Source organism: Clavelina lepadiformis, chromosome 5, assembly GCF_947623445.1.
Source record: "Clavelina lepadiformis chromosome 5, kaClaLepa1.1, whole genome shotgun sequence".
Classification (NCBI taxonomy): Eukaryota; Metazoa; Chordata; class Ascidiacea; order Aplousobranchia; family Clavelinidae; genus Clavelina; species Clavelina lepadiformis.
The window spans coordinates 21,619,655-21,634,190 of NC_135244.1; the positions used below are offsets into that span (position 1 = coordinate 21,619,655).

A 14,536-nucleotide genomic window follows, 5' to 3' on the forward strand; every position below is an offset into this window, starting at 1 on the left:
ACAGGTCAAAGAAAGTTCAAGACTGCTGGTCCCGCCGGAATGCGTCGCCATGCAAGAGCGATTGTCAAACCGATTTGCGGGCCGCATGTTCGTCAACTCTGATCTAAACTTTGTGAAGTCTTGTGTTTCGTCATTACTTTGTGCTAAAAATTATCCGATGTCTATTTGAACTGCACGCTCACGTCGATTACATACGTCACGATTGAAACTGGCGAAATATAATGAAGTAAAAAAGTTATTCCATTTTACATAAAGCGAGAATCGCGTTTCATCACTGTCACGCACATAGCAGTTTCTAACAAAGGAAGTTATTATTCGTATTATTTTCACTGACACACTTTATACAACGTTTTTAGAAAAAGATAAAACGCGTAAATGTAAACCTGTCGCTGTACGACTATTCGTGTATCAAACGCCCGCCTTCAATCACGTTGTTAGCGCCGTTTGGCTGTTTTTAACCGCCTTCAACGTCACAATGTTTGACAGCGAGGTCGACTGTGGGACCGGGTTCGCCTAATTGCTACTTGTATGCTTTAAATCTCTCCACTACCGAGCTGGATGTTTTTATTATTTCAACACTGTAGTTATGTAGCAAGTTAGTCTTCGATTTAAATTAGCGAACACACGTAATGGCCCAGTTATATTTTAACTTGTGAAGTATTGGCTTATATTACATCATAATACTATAAATGGTTAAAATCGAAAGTGCATAAATAGTTTGTTAAAGTTAATTCAGCTGATTTGATATTTCTCCTTACTGGAAGATTTTTGGGCTGAATGAGTTATGAAAACGTTAATTACAAAATTATTACTTTATTTTAAGACCAACTTGTTTTAGCGTTGCAGTTGCGATTAATTAATGTCATGTTCTTGCTGTGTATATTTGTTCCTTTTTTTCCATAAACTTCGAGGAGCAAAAATGTGCGTGAAATTAGTCTCGTAGCAGTCACTTCTTTATTCACTATATATAGTGTTGCACGTAACTGAAAATCTGATTACGTAATTTAAGCGCCACATTGTGGTAAGTAATTCCGTAAATTTTTCTTCTTCCACGCGCTTTATTTTCGTTGCTGTTTTTTGGCAAAGCAGGTTTATATCACAAGTAATTACTTAATATTGAGTTTCGGTTTCGCAGAATTGGACGTATTTTCTCACAAAGTTTTCCCAAACTTTATTGCTTACCATAACTTTATAGACGTAGTGTGTGATCTACTTTTGCACGAAACGCGAAAGTTATATTTCTCGTTTGCTTCGGGCAATGTGATATCACTTTAGCAGTGTCACTGCCATACCTTCCATACTTGATTTATGATCGTAGAAATAGTCATCAAAGAACGGTTCTGAGGTCACTGTACAAACGTTGTTGTTTGCTATTGCAGTTTAGAAAAACGGCAATGTAGGCCAAGAGCCGAGTGCAGATATCGCACGCATTTCAATTGTGTTTACACAGAGATTACAGAGAGTCAAAAAAAGCTAGTTATAAATGTTTTGATGTGCATAAAATATACCTAAAATGTAGGTTGTTTAATAATGTAATTTACACCTAACGTTTGCAGCAGCATCCCCATTCCTTATAATTACGTCATTTGAGGAATTATTGTCAATGACGTGCAACACTAATTGCATAAATTTATAGTTTTAAAGAAGTTGAAAAACCTAAAAAAATTTGCCTAACGTTTGTGTCCATTTTGTGCGTTCGCAGCGTTGTTTTTGTGAAACAAAAATTTCGACCGACTAATAACCTCCGAAAAGGAGTGCGCTCGTAATTTCTTTCCTACGTTGAAAAAAGAGCGTCACCCTCTGCCTACGATACAACACACCATATAACCTACCTATAATACACCTGCCTACGCACATCCTTTGTTCAAAACACAAAAGGTGCCCCAGGGAGAGCTGGACAACACGTCGATACAGGTCATTCCGGTTCGTTTGCTGCAATCTACTGGTCAGATCAGGACGTCCAGAATCACGGTCTTTCTTGAACAGGTATTGCAGCCAATAAGTCTGGACGTATTGCAACCAATCAGGAACTCCGCATTTGTAAAAAAGCGTTAAAAAATAAGTGTTAAATACTGAAGAAGCAAAATGAATGAATATTGTAAACACAGTCAACATTATCTTCAGGAACTCGGTACTTGTAAAAGAGCTCAATCACACAAATCCACCCGCTTAAGAAACCAACAGGACTTACTTATTGTAGCAGTTGACAGTTGAGACAGTTGAGAGTTGATATCCCAACGTATTCATAAATCTCGTCAAAAATCAGTTAGCAAAGCTTTCATGGAATACAGCGGAAGGCAAGTCCTATCTCACGATATGAACTATGTTTTGTTTAGACAATGTTATATTACAACACCGACATGGGTTTTGTAAGCAACATGGTGGCATCATTACAGGCAACAACCGTTGTGTATTTTTTGCCAACATTGGATTACATTACGTATTTTTACCATCACCGAACACCTTCCTTGACAATGCCGAAGCTAATTGCGTGAGCTTTTTACATGCTGACATAACCATACAAGACACATTGCTTCCAAAGATAAAATAACGATTACACTTCTTCAATTATTTACATCGCATGCCACTGATTCTCCGCTTTGGTTACTCATAGTAGTAGTGGACTGTCTTTATCACAGTGATAACGTGCTATTTGTCTGATAGGAAAACTGTTCGCTCTGATTTAACTTTGTATTTAAGCATTTTACATTTTAATGGTTTTAACATTTTTAGCTTTATAGTTTTTATGCTTTACTCTCCTCTTATATTTATTTTTATATATGTTGTTCCTATGTTTTCTCATATAGACGCTGATGATGCCGTTTATGCGAAATTTATTTATCTATGATCGAAAATAAATTAGTTGGCAGATCCATGAACTACCTGTGCTGTTATTATAGAAACTAATTAGAATGCTTGCAATATTGTATTTATTTTAGTCTTAATATAATGTATTAATATAAAAATACAATTTCTTGCTCTTCATCTACCGCATATTGTTTTACAGATGAAGAAGTTTGATCTTTTCGGCAATAATCTCGGTGATGATGGAGCATCTCATATTTCGACTTGTCTCAGCAAGATCGAGGAGCTTCATATTGGCTGGTGCGATATCAGTGCATCTGGAATAAAATGCATATCCGATGCTATCTCTAAGCTACCTCAACCGGTAAGTATGTAGCACTCTTGGTTGTTGGTTTACTGACTAAAACACGGACTCCATATTTTTACAAATTTAATTATTTTAGAACATTGTTAACCAGAGGTGACGAACCTATTCGCTGTCGCGAGCCACTTTGTCAGTTACAGCTGAGTAAGCCGACCGCACAACTGTTTAGTCATACTATGAAATCTTTTAGAAACGAAAAAAGAAATTGTTTATCAACAATAACGAACAACAAACTACAGTAATAATAAAACCCATGCATAATAATTAGCTTTCAAGCGCAACCGATTCATTTGGCAGGTTTTTAGCTGCCCCGCGGCCGCAAAAAATACATAGGTTAAGTGTGGCCATCTATTCAAGACATACTGCTGCGACTCAATCGTGTTATCAGTTTTTGATATCGCATTGCGCAAAGCTTTGAAACAGGTCAAAGAAAGTTCAAGACTGCTGGTCTCGCCAGAATGCTTCGCTATGCAAGAGCGATTATCAAACCGATTTGCGGGCCACTTGATTGTTACTTTTGATCTATTTTAAACTTTGTGAAGTCTTGTGTTTCGTCATTACTTTATGCTAAATTATTATCGAGTGTCCGTTTCAACTGCATGCTTACGTCGATTAAATACGTCACAATTAAAATTAACAAAATATAATCAAATATATAAGTAACTCTATTTTACATAAAGCAAGAAACGCGTTTCGTCACTGCCACACATATAGCAGTTTCTAACGGAAGCAATCGCAAGTGCGTAAATGGTTTGTTAAAATTAAGTCGGCCGATTTGGGATTAAGAGATTTTGAAGATGGCCGGAACGCAAAAAATTGGTAAAAATCAAAAAAAAATTCTCCTTACTGGAAGAGTTTTCGACTGAATGACTTATGAAAACGTTAATTACAAAATTATTACTTTATTTTAAGACCAACTTGTTTTAGCGTTGCAGTTGCGATTAATTAATGTCATGTTCTTGCTGTGTATTTTTGTTCCTTTTTTTCCATAAACTTCGAGGAGCAAAAATGTGCGTGAAATTAGTCTCGTAGCAGTCACTTCTTTTATTCACTATATATAGTGTTGTACATAACTGAAAATCTGATTACGTAATTTAAGCGCCACATTGTGGTAAGTAATTCCGTAAATTTTTCTTCTTCCACGCGCTTTATTTTCGTTGCTTTTTTTTGGCAAAGCAGGTTTATATCACAAGTAATTACTTAATATTGAGTTTTGGTTTCACACAATTGGACGTATTTTCTCACAAAGTTTTCCCAAACTTTATTGCTTACCATAACTTTATCGACGTAGTGTGTGATCTACTTTTGCACGAAACGCGAAAGTTATATTTCTCGTTTGCTTCGGGCAATGTGATATCACTTTAGCAGTGTCACTGCCATACCTTCCATACTTGATTTATGATCGTAGAAATAGTCATCAAAGAACGGTTATGAGGTCACTGTACAAACGTTGTTGTTGTTTGCTATTGCAGTTTAGAAAAACGGCAATGTAGGCCAAGAGCCGAGTGCAGATATCGCACGCATTTCAATTGTGTTTACACAGAGATTACAGAGAGTCAAAAAAAGCTAGTTATAAATGTTTTGATGTGCATAAAATATACCTAAAATGTAGGTTGTTTAATAATGTAATTTACACCTAACGTTTGCAGCAGCATCCCCATTCCTTATAATTACGTCATTTGAGGAATTATTGTCAATGACGTGCAACACTAATTGCATAAATTTATAGTTTTAAAGAAGTTGAAACACCTAAAAAAATTTGCCTAACGTTTGTGTCCATTTTGTGCGTTCGCAGCGTTGTTTTGTGAAACAAAAATTTCGTCCGACTAATAAACCTCCGAAAAGGAGTGCGCTCGTAATTTCTTTCCTACGTTGAAAAAAGAGCGTCAACCTCTGCCTACAATACAATACACCATATAACCTTCCTATGATACACCTGCCTACGCACATCCTTTGTTCAAAACACACAAGATGCCCAGGGAGAGCTGGACAACACGTCGATACAGGTCATTCCGGTTCGTTCGCTGCAATCTACTGGTCAGATCACGACGTCCAGAATCAAACAACAACAACAACAACAAACAAACCTTTTCATGTAACGAGAGTAAATGGTCAGAATAGGACGATGACAAGAATGACGATGGAAAGCGTAGAAACTTACATAACGTTACCAGAGCCATACGGACTAGCTCGCACTCTACAGTTCGACGAAACAAAGAAAGGTCTTTTAAACCACATACCACCGTGACTTACAAGCGCTCTCGAACGTTGGGTAACATACTGACCAATTACCGTTATTTGGCGCATCAAACAGCTCATATGAAACGGGAACACAGCCTTTCCAACTCGTGCGGCCAATGAGCATTGTGTGGCAGCCACGGAAAACACATAAACATGGTCATGAAAACGATATCTACCCCGTTTCTACTGGGATCATCCACCTTAATCAATCTCTTGCTTGCCGAGATTAAGGTATGTACGTAGCCACCGCTAATGCAACGTCATTTACGTAGGTCCAATGAAGAACAGTTTTACTTGCAGATGGAACGCGCATATGTGGCTTGGCAAAAATGCCAGCAAAGAATACCAAGATGACAAAGCAGCCCTGAGAACTCAGTTTTATGCCATCATAATAGTTTTCTCATTAATAAAGGTAACATAGCAGAATGCTGCAAGGTGACCTTCCTTGACAATGCCGAATCTAATTGCGTGAGCTTTTTACATGCTGACATAAACATACAAGACACATTGCTTCCAAAGATAAAATAACGATTACACTTCCTCAATTGTTTACATAGCATGCCACTGATTCGCCGCTTTGATTACTCATAATAGTAGTGGACTGTCTTTATCACAGTGATAATGTGCTATTTGTCTGATAGGAAAACTGTTCGCCCTGATTTAACTTTGTATTTAAGCATTTTACATTTTACCGGTTTTAACATTTTTTGCTTTATAGTTTTTATGCTTCACTCGCCTCTTATAATTATTTTTATATTTGTTGTTTCTGTGGTTCCTCATATAGACGCCGATGATGCCGTTTATGCGAAATTTATTTATCTATGATCGAAAATAAATTAGTTGGCAGATCCATGAACTACCTGTGCTGTTATTATAGAAACTAATTAGAATGCTTGCAATATTGTATTTATTTTAGTCTTAATATAATGTATTAATTTAAAAATACAATTCCTTGCTCTTCATCTACCGCATATTGTTTTACAGATGAAGAAGCTTAATCTTTGGAGCAATAATCTCGGTGATGATGGAGCATCTCATATTTCGACTTGTCTCAGCAAGATCGAGGAGCTTAATATTGGCTTGTGCAAGATCAGTGCATCTGGAATAAAATGCATATCCGATGCTATCTCTAAGCTACCTGAACCGGTAAGTAAGTAGCACTCTTGGTTGTTGGTTTGCTGACTAAAACACGGACTCCATATTTTTACAAATTTAATTATTTTAGAACATTGTTAACCAGAGGTGACGAACCTATTCGCTGTCGCGAGCCACTTTGTCAGTTACAGCTGAGTAAGCCGGCCGCACAACTGTTTAGTCATACTATGAAATCTTTTAGAAACGAAAAAAGAAATTGTTCATCAACAATAACGAACAACAAACTACAGTAATAATAAAACCCATGCATAATAATTAGCTTTCAAGCGCAACCGATTCATTTGGCAGGTTTTTAGCTGCCCCGCGGCCGCAAAAAATACATAGGTTAAGTGTGGCCATCTATTGAAGACATACTGCTGCGACTCAATCGTGTTATCAGCTTTTGATATCGCATTGCGCAAAGATTAGAAAAAGGTCAAAGAAAGTTAAGATTCCTGGTCTCGCCGGAATGCTTCGCCATGCAAGAGCGATTGTCAAACCGATTTACGGGCCGCATGTTCGTCACCTCTGATCTTAACTTTGTGTGGTCTTGTGTGTCGTCATTACTTCGTGATAAATTATTATCCGATGCCCGTTTCAACTGATTGCGTCGATTACCTACGTCACAATTGAAATTAACAAATAAAAAATAAAAGTAATTCCATTTTACATAAAGCAAGAATCGCGTTTTGTCACTGACACACTTTATACAACGTTTTAGAAAAGGTGAAACGCATAAATATGAACCTGTCGCTGTACGACTATTCGTGTATCAAACACCAGCCATCAATCACGTGGTTTGCGCTGTTTGGGCGCACAAAATGCGAAATTTAATAATTTATTTTCCCTTAATGGAAGAGCTTTGGGCTGAAAACGTTATAATTTTAAAATTATTACTTTATTTTAAAACCAACTTGTTTTAGAGTTGCAGTTGCGTTTCAAGTTGACACAGCTAAGTTACAATTAAAACGTTAAATTAAATTAAATTAAGCGCTGTAGAAATCCACATATGAGCTCCATCTTATTTTGGTTCCATTCCGTGTAAATTAAAAGACAAGTTTTCTGAAATATTGTTTTTGTGATTCAACGTTCATTTTAGCGAATCACCTGCGAGACCATTAACAAGCTCAAGCACGACATCAAGCGGAGTGTTTGAGAAGAATCTGGTTGATGTTGGAAAGTTGATGAACATCGCCGAGAAAGATTCCACACATCTGATGACGATGATAAATGGAACAATTACCCCACTGTCTCGTGTATTGAGCAGCGTATGATTGTACAACGCACTTGACAATGACTTCTGCGGAAGGATTGAACTCATTTGACCCTAAAATTTGCTGCTTTCATCATCAAGTTTTGTGAATGACGTCATTATGCACATTCTCTCGAACGCATTGTTCTCATTTTACAGTGAAACATTTTCATTGTTGCAGACATCGCTGTATCTCGTTATGTTCCACTCGTTTTTATGTTCATCATGAATTTATTCAACGATTTTGTGAAAGTGGACGACCGTGTTACCGGGAACTTGCATCGGATTACATCCACACATTCTGTGCTTTATTTTGCTCAATATTTAGTTTTTTAACGGTCAAATGGAGTTCCCACTTTTCATTGCCTTGGAGTATGACTTATTACCAGGTCACTGGCTATTAACTATAAATTGATATAGAGCAAGGAATTCCATGCAAGCTGCAACTCATTGCCTGCAACAGTGCTCTAATAACCTTCATGCAATCAACTTTGTAGTGGAAGAATATTTTGAGTTTCTTGTGAAAATATCATGTAGTTTTTCGTACTTAGTGTAATGTGAGATATTAACGTTATATTATCATACTTAATGCTGTATATTGTGTTATTGTACATGATGTAATATGTCACTTGTTTTAATCTTGCGTTGTAGACTTTTGGCAGCAAGTTGTTTTGTAGCGGCCATTAAAGTATTATTAATGTATCGTTAGTTGGCGCTCTCAAGCTAGTTCGCGCTGCAAAAACTTGTTTTAATCGCTGCATGCTCGTTTGCTATTCAGTCTACGATTCTGCTGTTTTACTAGTAATAGTCGTGAGCTCTGAGGTTTCAGCCTTCAATAAAGAACACATGAGCTTATCTATTACCTCGCCATAACATACCGATACCTAGCATAGCAAGGTAGAAGAAATATAGAATATGAGTAAACACGCCTTTATTAAAGCTGCCACCTCAACTTGGTAGTTTTTGTGGGGATACGAATGCTGCAGTTGTTTTTCAGTTGTGAACAGTCAGTTTTTCAGATATTTACGAGCTACCAGTTTATCATGGTGGAGACTATCACGGCTCTAACGATCAGTCATAAAACCGTAAACTGCCTCTTCAACATAAAGTCACCTCACAAGCCAGGTTGGAAATAAATTTAATCGGTCATCTTGAACAAATTAAAAATCTTCACGTATACATCACGAGACCACAGCATTAAAAGTCACAGCCAGCTTGTTCTAGCATCTATGTAGAATGACTCGCGCAACATCCAATCGAAGATCAAATTAAGCGAGTCCTTGGATGGAGCGTGGAGCGTTTCTTGCTTCAGGAGGAAAAGCTTGAACAAGACACATATAATTACGAGTAAATCTTAGAAACATCTGAGCAGATGTTGGGTAGGGTTAATTATTGATGGAATGCGGAGCGAAAGAAAACCTTGTTAAATTCCGCAAATATTTTCCTCGCTGCCCAGTTTCCCGGTTCCTGCCCCGACATCAAATGTGGGTGACCAGCAGACAATTTGGCTCAAAGGACGACAAGGATTGTTTTCAAAAATGCATCTTTATATCCTTCACGGGGACTTTGCCAACAATTACTGCTAATTGCCAGCATGAAACTTTTCGGAACATGCAAAAAAACATTTATAACAAGTTGCGTAAAATTGATCGAGGTTTTTCACGAACTTTAATTCCACCTTTAACTGCAAATTTAGTTGAAATTCCAATAAAGGGCATTTGGTGCTGATGATGTTAACCTCGTGTCTAATTACTGCACAATGCACACACATTGCCATCCTCTCATAGCACAAGACTCAAGATTGGCGTCATCATACAATGTTTTTAAGCCAGTTAATTTTTTCCTTTAATGCAATTATACGAAAGTAACAATAAATAAAACGAACTCTCAAGAAAATGTGCACCCTTTACCATAAAATTCATGATGGATAAGCGAGGGCGTTCGACTGAAACCTTCCCAGAGACACCTTGGAAGTGCTTCGGTGATGATAATAAATTCCCTCGGTACAATGTTGCAGCAACGCTCATGTATGTGTGCTAAGAGAAGTTTGCGCACTCACTCGGGCACTTAATTGTTTAAACAGCATCAGTTCATGTACGATGACGTTGACGTATTTAATGTGACTCACTGTATGAAGAGCTTCATTTTCTTTCCACGTCCACGTAATCACCTCTTCACAATTGACGACCGACGATGCAACGTGTGGTTCAGCACAAACAAAAAGCACAAAGGACGTAATTTACAGCGTACTTTATTAATTACTTGGTTATGCAAATGTTACGTAATACGAAATTTTACGTTGTCAAAATCATTGAGCTAGCACAAAGTATAGACGCGGGAAAAAACTCAAAAACGTTTTTATAAAAGTTTAATGGAACGTTTGCATAACAAAGTACAGCAGAATTAGACTGAACAATAGCGTTGGATGAGGTTGCACCACAACATGCTTTTCTTAGCAAAATCAGTCAGGCGTGTCCTGCAAAATATCAGGATACTCCGAGCTCATTTATATCTGGCGGAGCGTGCAATCATTTGCTTAAAAGAGGACCACTTCATTTTAAGTTGTGTTAGGCATGGTAAGACAATTTATATTGTAATAACGTTACATACAAAACGTCATATCGACGTCAATCCTATTTTGCATCTTTTTGATTTCCTAAAAAATATCTCTTTCATTTTAATATACTGGGTTAACGCAGTAGAATTCGACGCGTATGTTTGTCAATTTACAAAAATGGAAGATACAGAGATTGCACATAGTAGAGATTTTTTATCGTTTTGCAAAAACCTATATAATTTGGAAGAAATTTTAAAAGATTAGCCGAGGCACAAGTATTCTTGTTTTGCAGTTTCAATTTCATTCCGTCCATAGTTATATGTTAGTTAATATTAATATTAATAGTTAATATTAACTTATTTACAGAAAATGTCAAGCGGAGGCAAGAATTTACACGGAGTATTTACTTTTCGTACCAGTAAGGGAACAAACAATAGTATCAGTAGCTCAGGGGTCGGTAACCTACGGCCCGCGGGCCGGATCCGGCCCGCCATGCGAAATCGTCCGGCCCGAGACATATTAATTAGTTATCACAAGAATACGGCCCGCCGTGTCTTATTGAGTTTCAAACTGTAGTGTTAGCATTTAGCAATTATAGTATTAATGAAAATTCCGGCCCGCCAAAGAGTTGTACGCTCGACATTTGGCCCGTGACTAGCAAAAGGTTGCCGACCCCTGATTTAAGGGTAAGATATTCGCGTTTCAGAAAAGCTGTCCCGGCAGTTACGGCCCGCCAGTATATTTTATTTTATCAAATTGGCCCGCGGCTCAAAAAGGTTGCCGACCCCTGCAGTAGCTTGTTGTTAGATCACAATTAAAGATAGTCGGAAGATGACAATTAGTCAATTGTAATAAGTGATAGGTGCTAAGGTTCGGTACAAACTCTATCCCTAAACACATTAATTCATTTTTACTTCTGATGGTTTTTATGCTTCGTTCAGGTTTTCAACAGGACCAATGCAATGAAACTTTGCGTCGACATGAACATATAGAACTTACTCTGTCGCCAGCATATGACCGCCTGCAGATTGCATCCTCCCTACCAGATATACACTCCAAGAACAATCCGTTCGTTCCATCACAGTCGAAAGACAATCAATTGCTTCTGTCAGGTTTAAATGAAAAACATGTTGCGTTGATATTTTCCTTAGAATTGTTGCTTACAGCAAGTTTTACATGAATTGTTCCCCCCATAGATACCGATAAAGTGAAAAGCGAAGAGCAATTGTTTGATACATCTAAGCATTCCAGAAACTGCTGCCATGGAATTATTGATAAATGGAAAGGTATGAATGAACGTTTAATAGCATTTAAAAGCGTTCTTGAAACGTGAATAAATGTATCAAAGTACCTACACTGCTTTAATTAGAATTATCTGGACTTAAAAAATTTCTAATTATTAGATGGCCTCTTGTACTCCTCGGTCTTGTATCTTTGTCAGCATATCTTATTCCACACTTACAACGTCAGGATACATCAGGTAAGTAAACTTATTACAAAATTGTCTGAGTTCGGAAAGGACTCTAATGCATTAGGCTAATTATACAATGACTGTAGCGATGAAATAACTTATAAATTACTAATAAAAATAGGAATAGCTTAATTTATACCAGGGGTCGGCAACCTACGGCCCGCGGGCCGGATCCGGCCCGCCATGTGAAATCGTCCGGCCCGAGACACATTAATTAGTTATCACAAGAATACGGCCCGCCCTTTTTTATTGAGTTTCAAACTGCAGTGTTAGCACAGTTTGAAAAAATTAGGGTATTGTTACGCCATAAGAACGTCGTAGTAGTCTATTGTTACACCATAAAACTGGTGCGAAGGCGGTAGACTAGTATCTCGTACTAAGTACGAGATTGTCTGTAGGCTAGACGAGTCGTTATAGATACAAACAGAGATGCCGTGTCACATTAATGCTGTGTTGTTGAAGTGTGAAAACATATATTTTGCTCTTCTTGTGTTTGGTATGATTGAGATAATTGAGATTGCAGCAATGTAGCGTAATATACTGAAGTGAGTGTGAATTATAGTATTAATGAAATTTCCGGCCCGCCAAAGAGTTGTACACTCGACATTTGGCCCGTGACTAGCAAAAGGTTGCCGACCCCTGATTCATACCAAACTTTTATGTCTTTTTTTTAAACTGGTTTATCAAACTCCGGTCAGATAGACTTCTAATTTAAAGCCTATTTATTTTCCGAATATTTTTACTTCAATTTAACCGATGGACTTTCAATAGAATGCACAGATATTATTAAGACAAGGCCTGTTTGTAGCTTGAGCTGTATCTTTAACAAAACACTATTTCTTAGAATGCCCTGTGTTAACTTTGAAAAATGACTTGAAAATGGAATGCAGCAATGGTGACAAGATTGGGTCAATTTGCACATTTACATGCACAGGAGACAGGAAAATTCTTGTAAATATGACATAACTTATAACTATTCACATTTTACTTAAGAATGGTTCGATATTTGTTTCAAAACGAAATAATTGATATGAACCATGGCGGGTTTGCGTATTTGTTTGTAGAAACATTTCAGAAAGCGATTAGGAGTTTTTGCAACTCCACAAAAGATTTTATTGATATCTGTAAGTTATGTAACTTCATATTTAACAGGGAGGAGGTAGCATTTCATGTAACGAATCAAATCTTTGGTCATCAGCAGCTCCAAATTGTAAGTACTATACTGTATATGTCACGGGATTATTTTTCACACCAGTTTTATAAGCACTACATTTTAATGTTGTAACACCCAATTTGTAAAGCACTAGTTTACGGTGTAAGTTGTTTATGACTATTTAGTGTTTGTTTTTATATTTACTACCCCGTAAACTGTTATGGAGTTTTTACCTTAGTGTGTGCGTGCACTGTTTTTCTACTGCACTATATTATACAGTGATTTAGTCCAATATGTGTGTGTCATCTGTTTCTATTGGTGCTGTTCATTACTTCATTTATGTGTACTTGTGTATACTTGTCGGTTTTCATAACTTCTCTCGCACTGTCGCACTTCTTTACCATTTACACGTGCAAGGTTTTTTTTAGCTTATTTCTTGTTCCGCATTACCGCACTACCCCTGAGGACCTATTGGTAATTAACGTCCCACGCTTATTTTCTTGCTATGTGGCCAAGATTAATTCTGTGTTTGGTTTGTTGCTCGGCTGGAAAGTTTTGGTTGAGTTAATTTAGTCTACGTTTTGCCTTTATGGTGGAAAGATGGTCGTTTTTATCTAAGATATATGCCATTAAATGTTAATAATGTTGATTCCTTCATCACGTGGAATTTGTTTGGTGCAGTGCTGTGCTCGGCTGGGCCACGGTTTTTTTTCAGTTACGTTTTGGTTTTAGAGTAAGATGGATGTTTTTATGAGAGAAAATGCTATTAAAAGTTAATGAGGCAAAAAGAGCTAAGTGACTAGCTGTAAAGCGGGAAGGTTCCTGGTAGAGAAAAAGTTTGATTACGTACTATACTATACTATATATACTATACTATAAGTACTATACTATAAGTATACTATACTATACTATACTATAAGTACTATAAGTCCAAATTGTAAGAACTATACCGTATATACCAAACAAAAACATATGACATAAACAAAACTATACCAAACTAATAAAGTAATAGTTGGCAATTTATATTTTAAATTTAAATTATGTTTGTCTTGGCTTGAAAAATCAGGTTGCCTGTCTTGGGAATCTTTAATGGATAGTATGAACGTGCTACCCTACACTAACTTTCACGTAAGTTTCTCTCAGCGACAGTTGTAAGACATCTCTTCAGAAGCAACCCAGATTCTCAGAAATCCATTTTTATTGCACGCAGGTGAAGTATGGTGATGTGAACGTTAAATGCTATACAAAGATAAGTTTCAACAACTTGGAGCTTAACTACAATTGCAACTGCAGGGACGTTTCGACAGAACGTTCTCAAACATGTCATTTCCGGAGGTCTTCCTCCGGTTCATGCGAACACGCGCTCAGTTTCCTGGTAAGAGATATGAACAAGATTGATCCTGCCAGATACCCCGTCCCTTGTGACCCAGAGAACATGGAGAAGGAATGTGAAAGATCGCTAACTTAACAACGTTGCAGAAATGTTGTGTATTAGTATTTTCGTGGAGTAATTTTACTTGTAATTATCTGATTGTGATTGTATAAATATATCAATGTAG

At 37.2% G+C, this 14,536-nt stretch overlaps 2 protein-coding genes across 2 annotated transcripts in view; both read left to right on the forward strand.

Annotated features, from left to right (window-relative positions):
* Nucleotides 1-8,655, forward strand: part of LOC143459118 (uncharacterized) — a 239,056-nt gene extending 230,401 nt beyond the window's left edge. Inside the window, exons 48-50 of the mRNA XM_076956097.1 lie at nucleotides 3,008-3,169; nucleotides 6,395-6,556; nucleotides 7,644-8,655. Of these exons, the coding sequence (XP_076812212.1) occupies nucleotides 3,008-3,169; nucleotides 6,395-6,556; nucleotides 7,644-7,700 (381 nt within the window). The 3' untranslated portion in view covers nucleotides 7,701-8,655. The remainder of the gene's footprint in view (nucleotides 1-3,007; nucleotides 3,170-6,394; nucleotides 6,557-7,643) is intronic.
* A 2,764-nt stretch (nucleotides 8,656-11,419) lies between these two features.
* Nucleotides 11,420-14,536, forward strand: LOC143460028 (uncharacterized). The gene is made up of 7 exons (XM_076957382.1): nucleotides 11,420-11,465; nucleotides 11,550-11,639; nucleotides 11,757-11,833; nucleotides 12,669-12,775; nucleotides 12,977-13,034; nucleotides 14,044-14,105; nucleotides 14,188-14,536. Exons 2-7 carry the CDS (start codon nucleotides 11,632-11,634, stop codon nucleotides 14,443-14,445), a joined length of 570 nt encoding a protein of 189 aa, XP_076813497.1. The 5' UTR covers nucleotides 11,420-11,465; nucleotides 11,550-11,631; the 3' UTR covers nucleotides 14,446-14,536.

What these genes read in the sequence shown, in the direction of transcription:
- LOC143460028 (XM_076957382.1), top strand. An exon ending in CAGGAGACAGGAAAATTCTT is followed by an intron (nt 12,776 to 12,976) that starts GTAAATATGACA and finishes CATATTTAACAG; the next exon opens with GGAGGAGGTAGCATTTCATG. An exon ending in TACCCTACACTAACTTTCAC is followed by an intron (nt 14,106 to 14,187) that starts GTAAGTTTCTCT and finishes TATTGCACGCAG; the next exon opens with GTGAAGTATGGTGATGTGAA.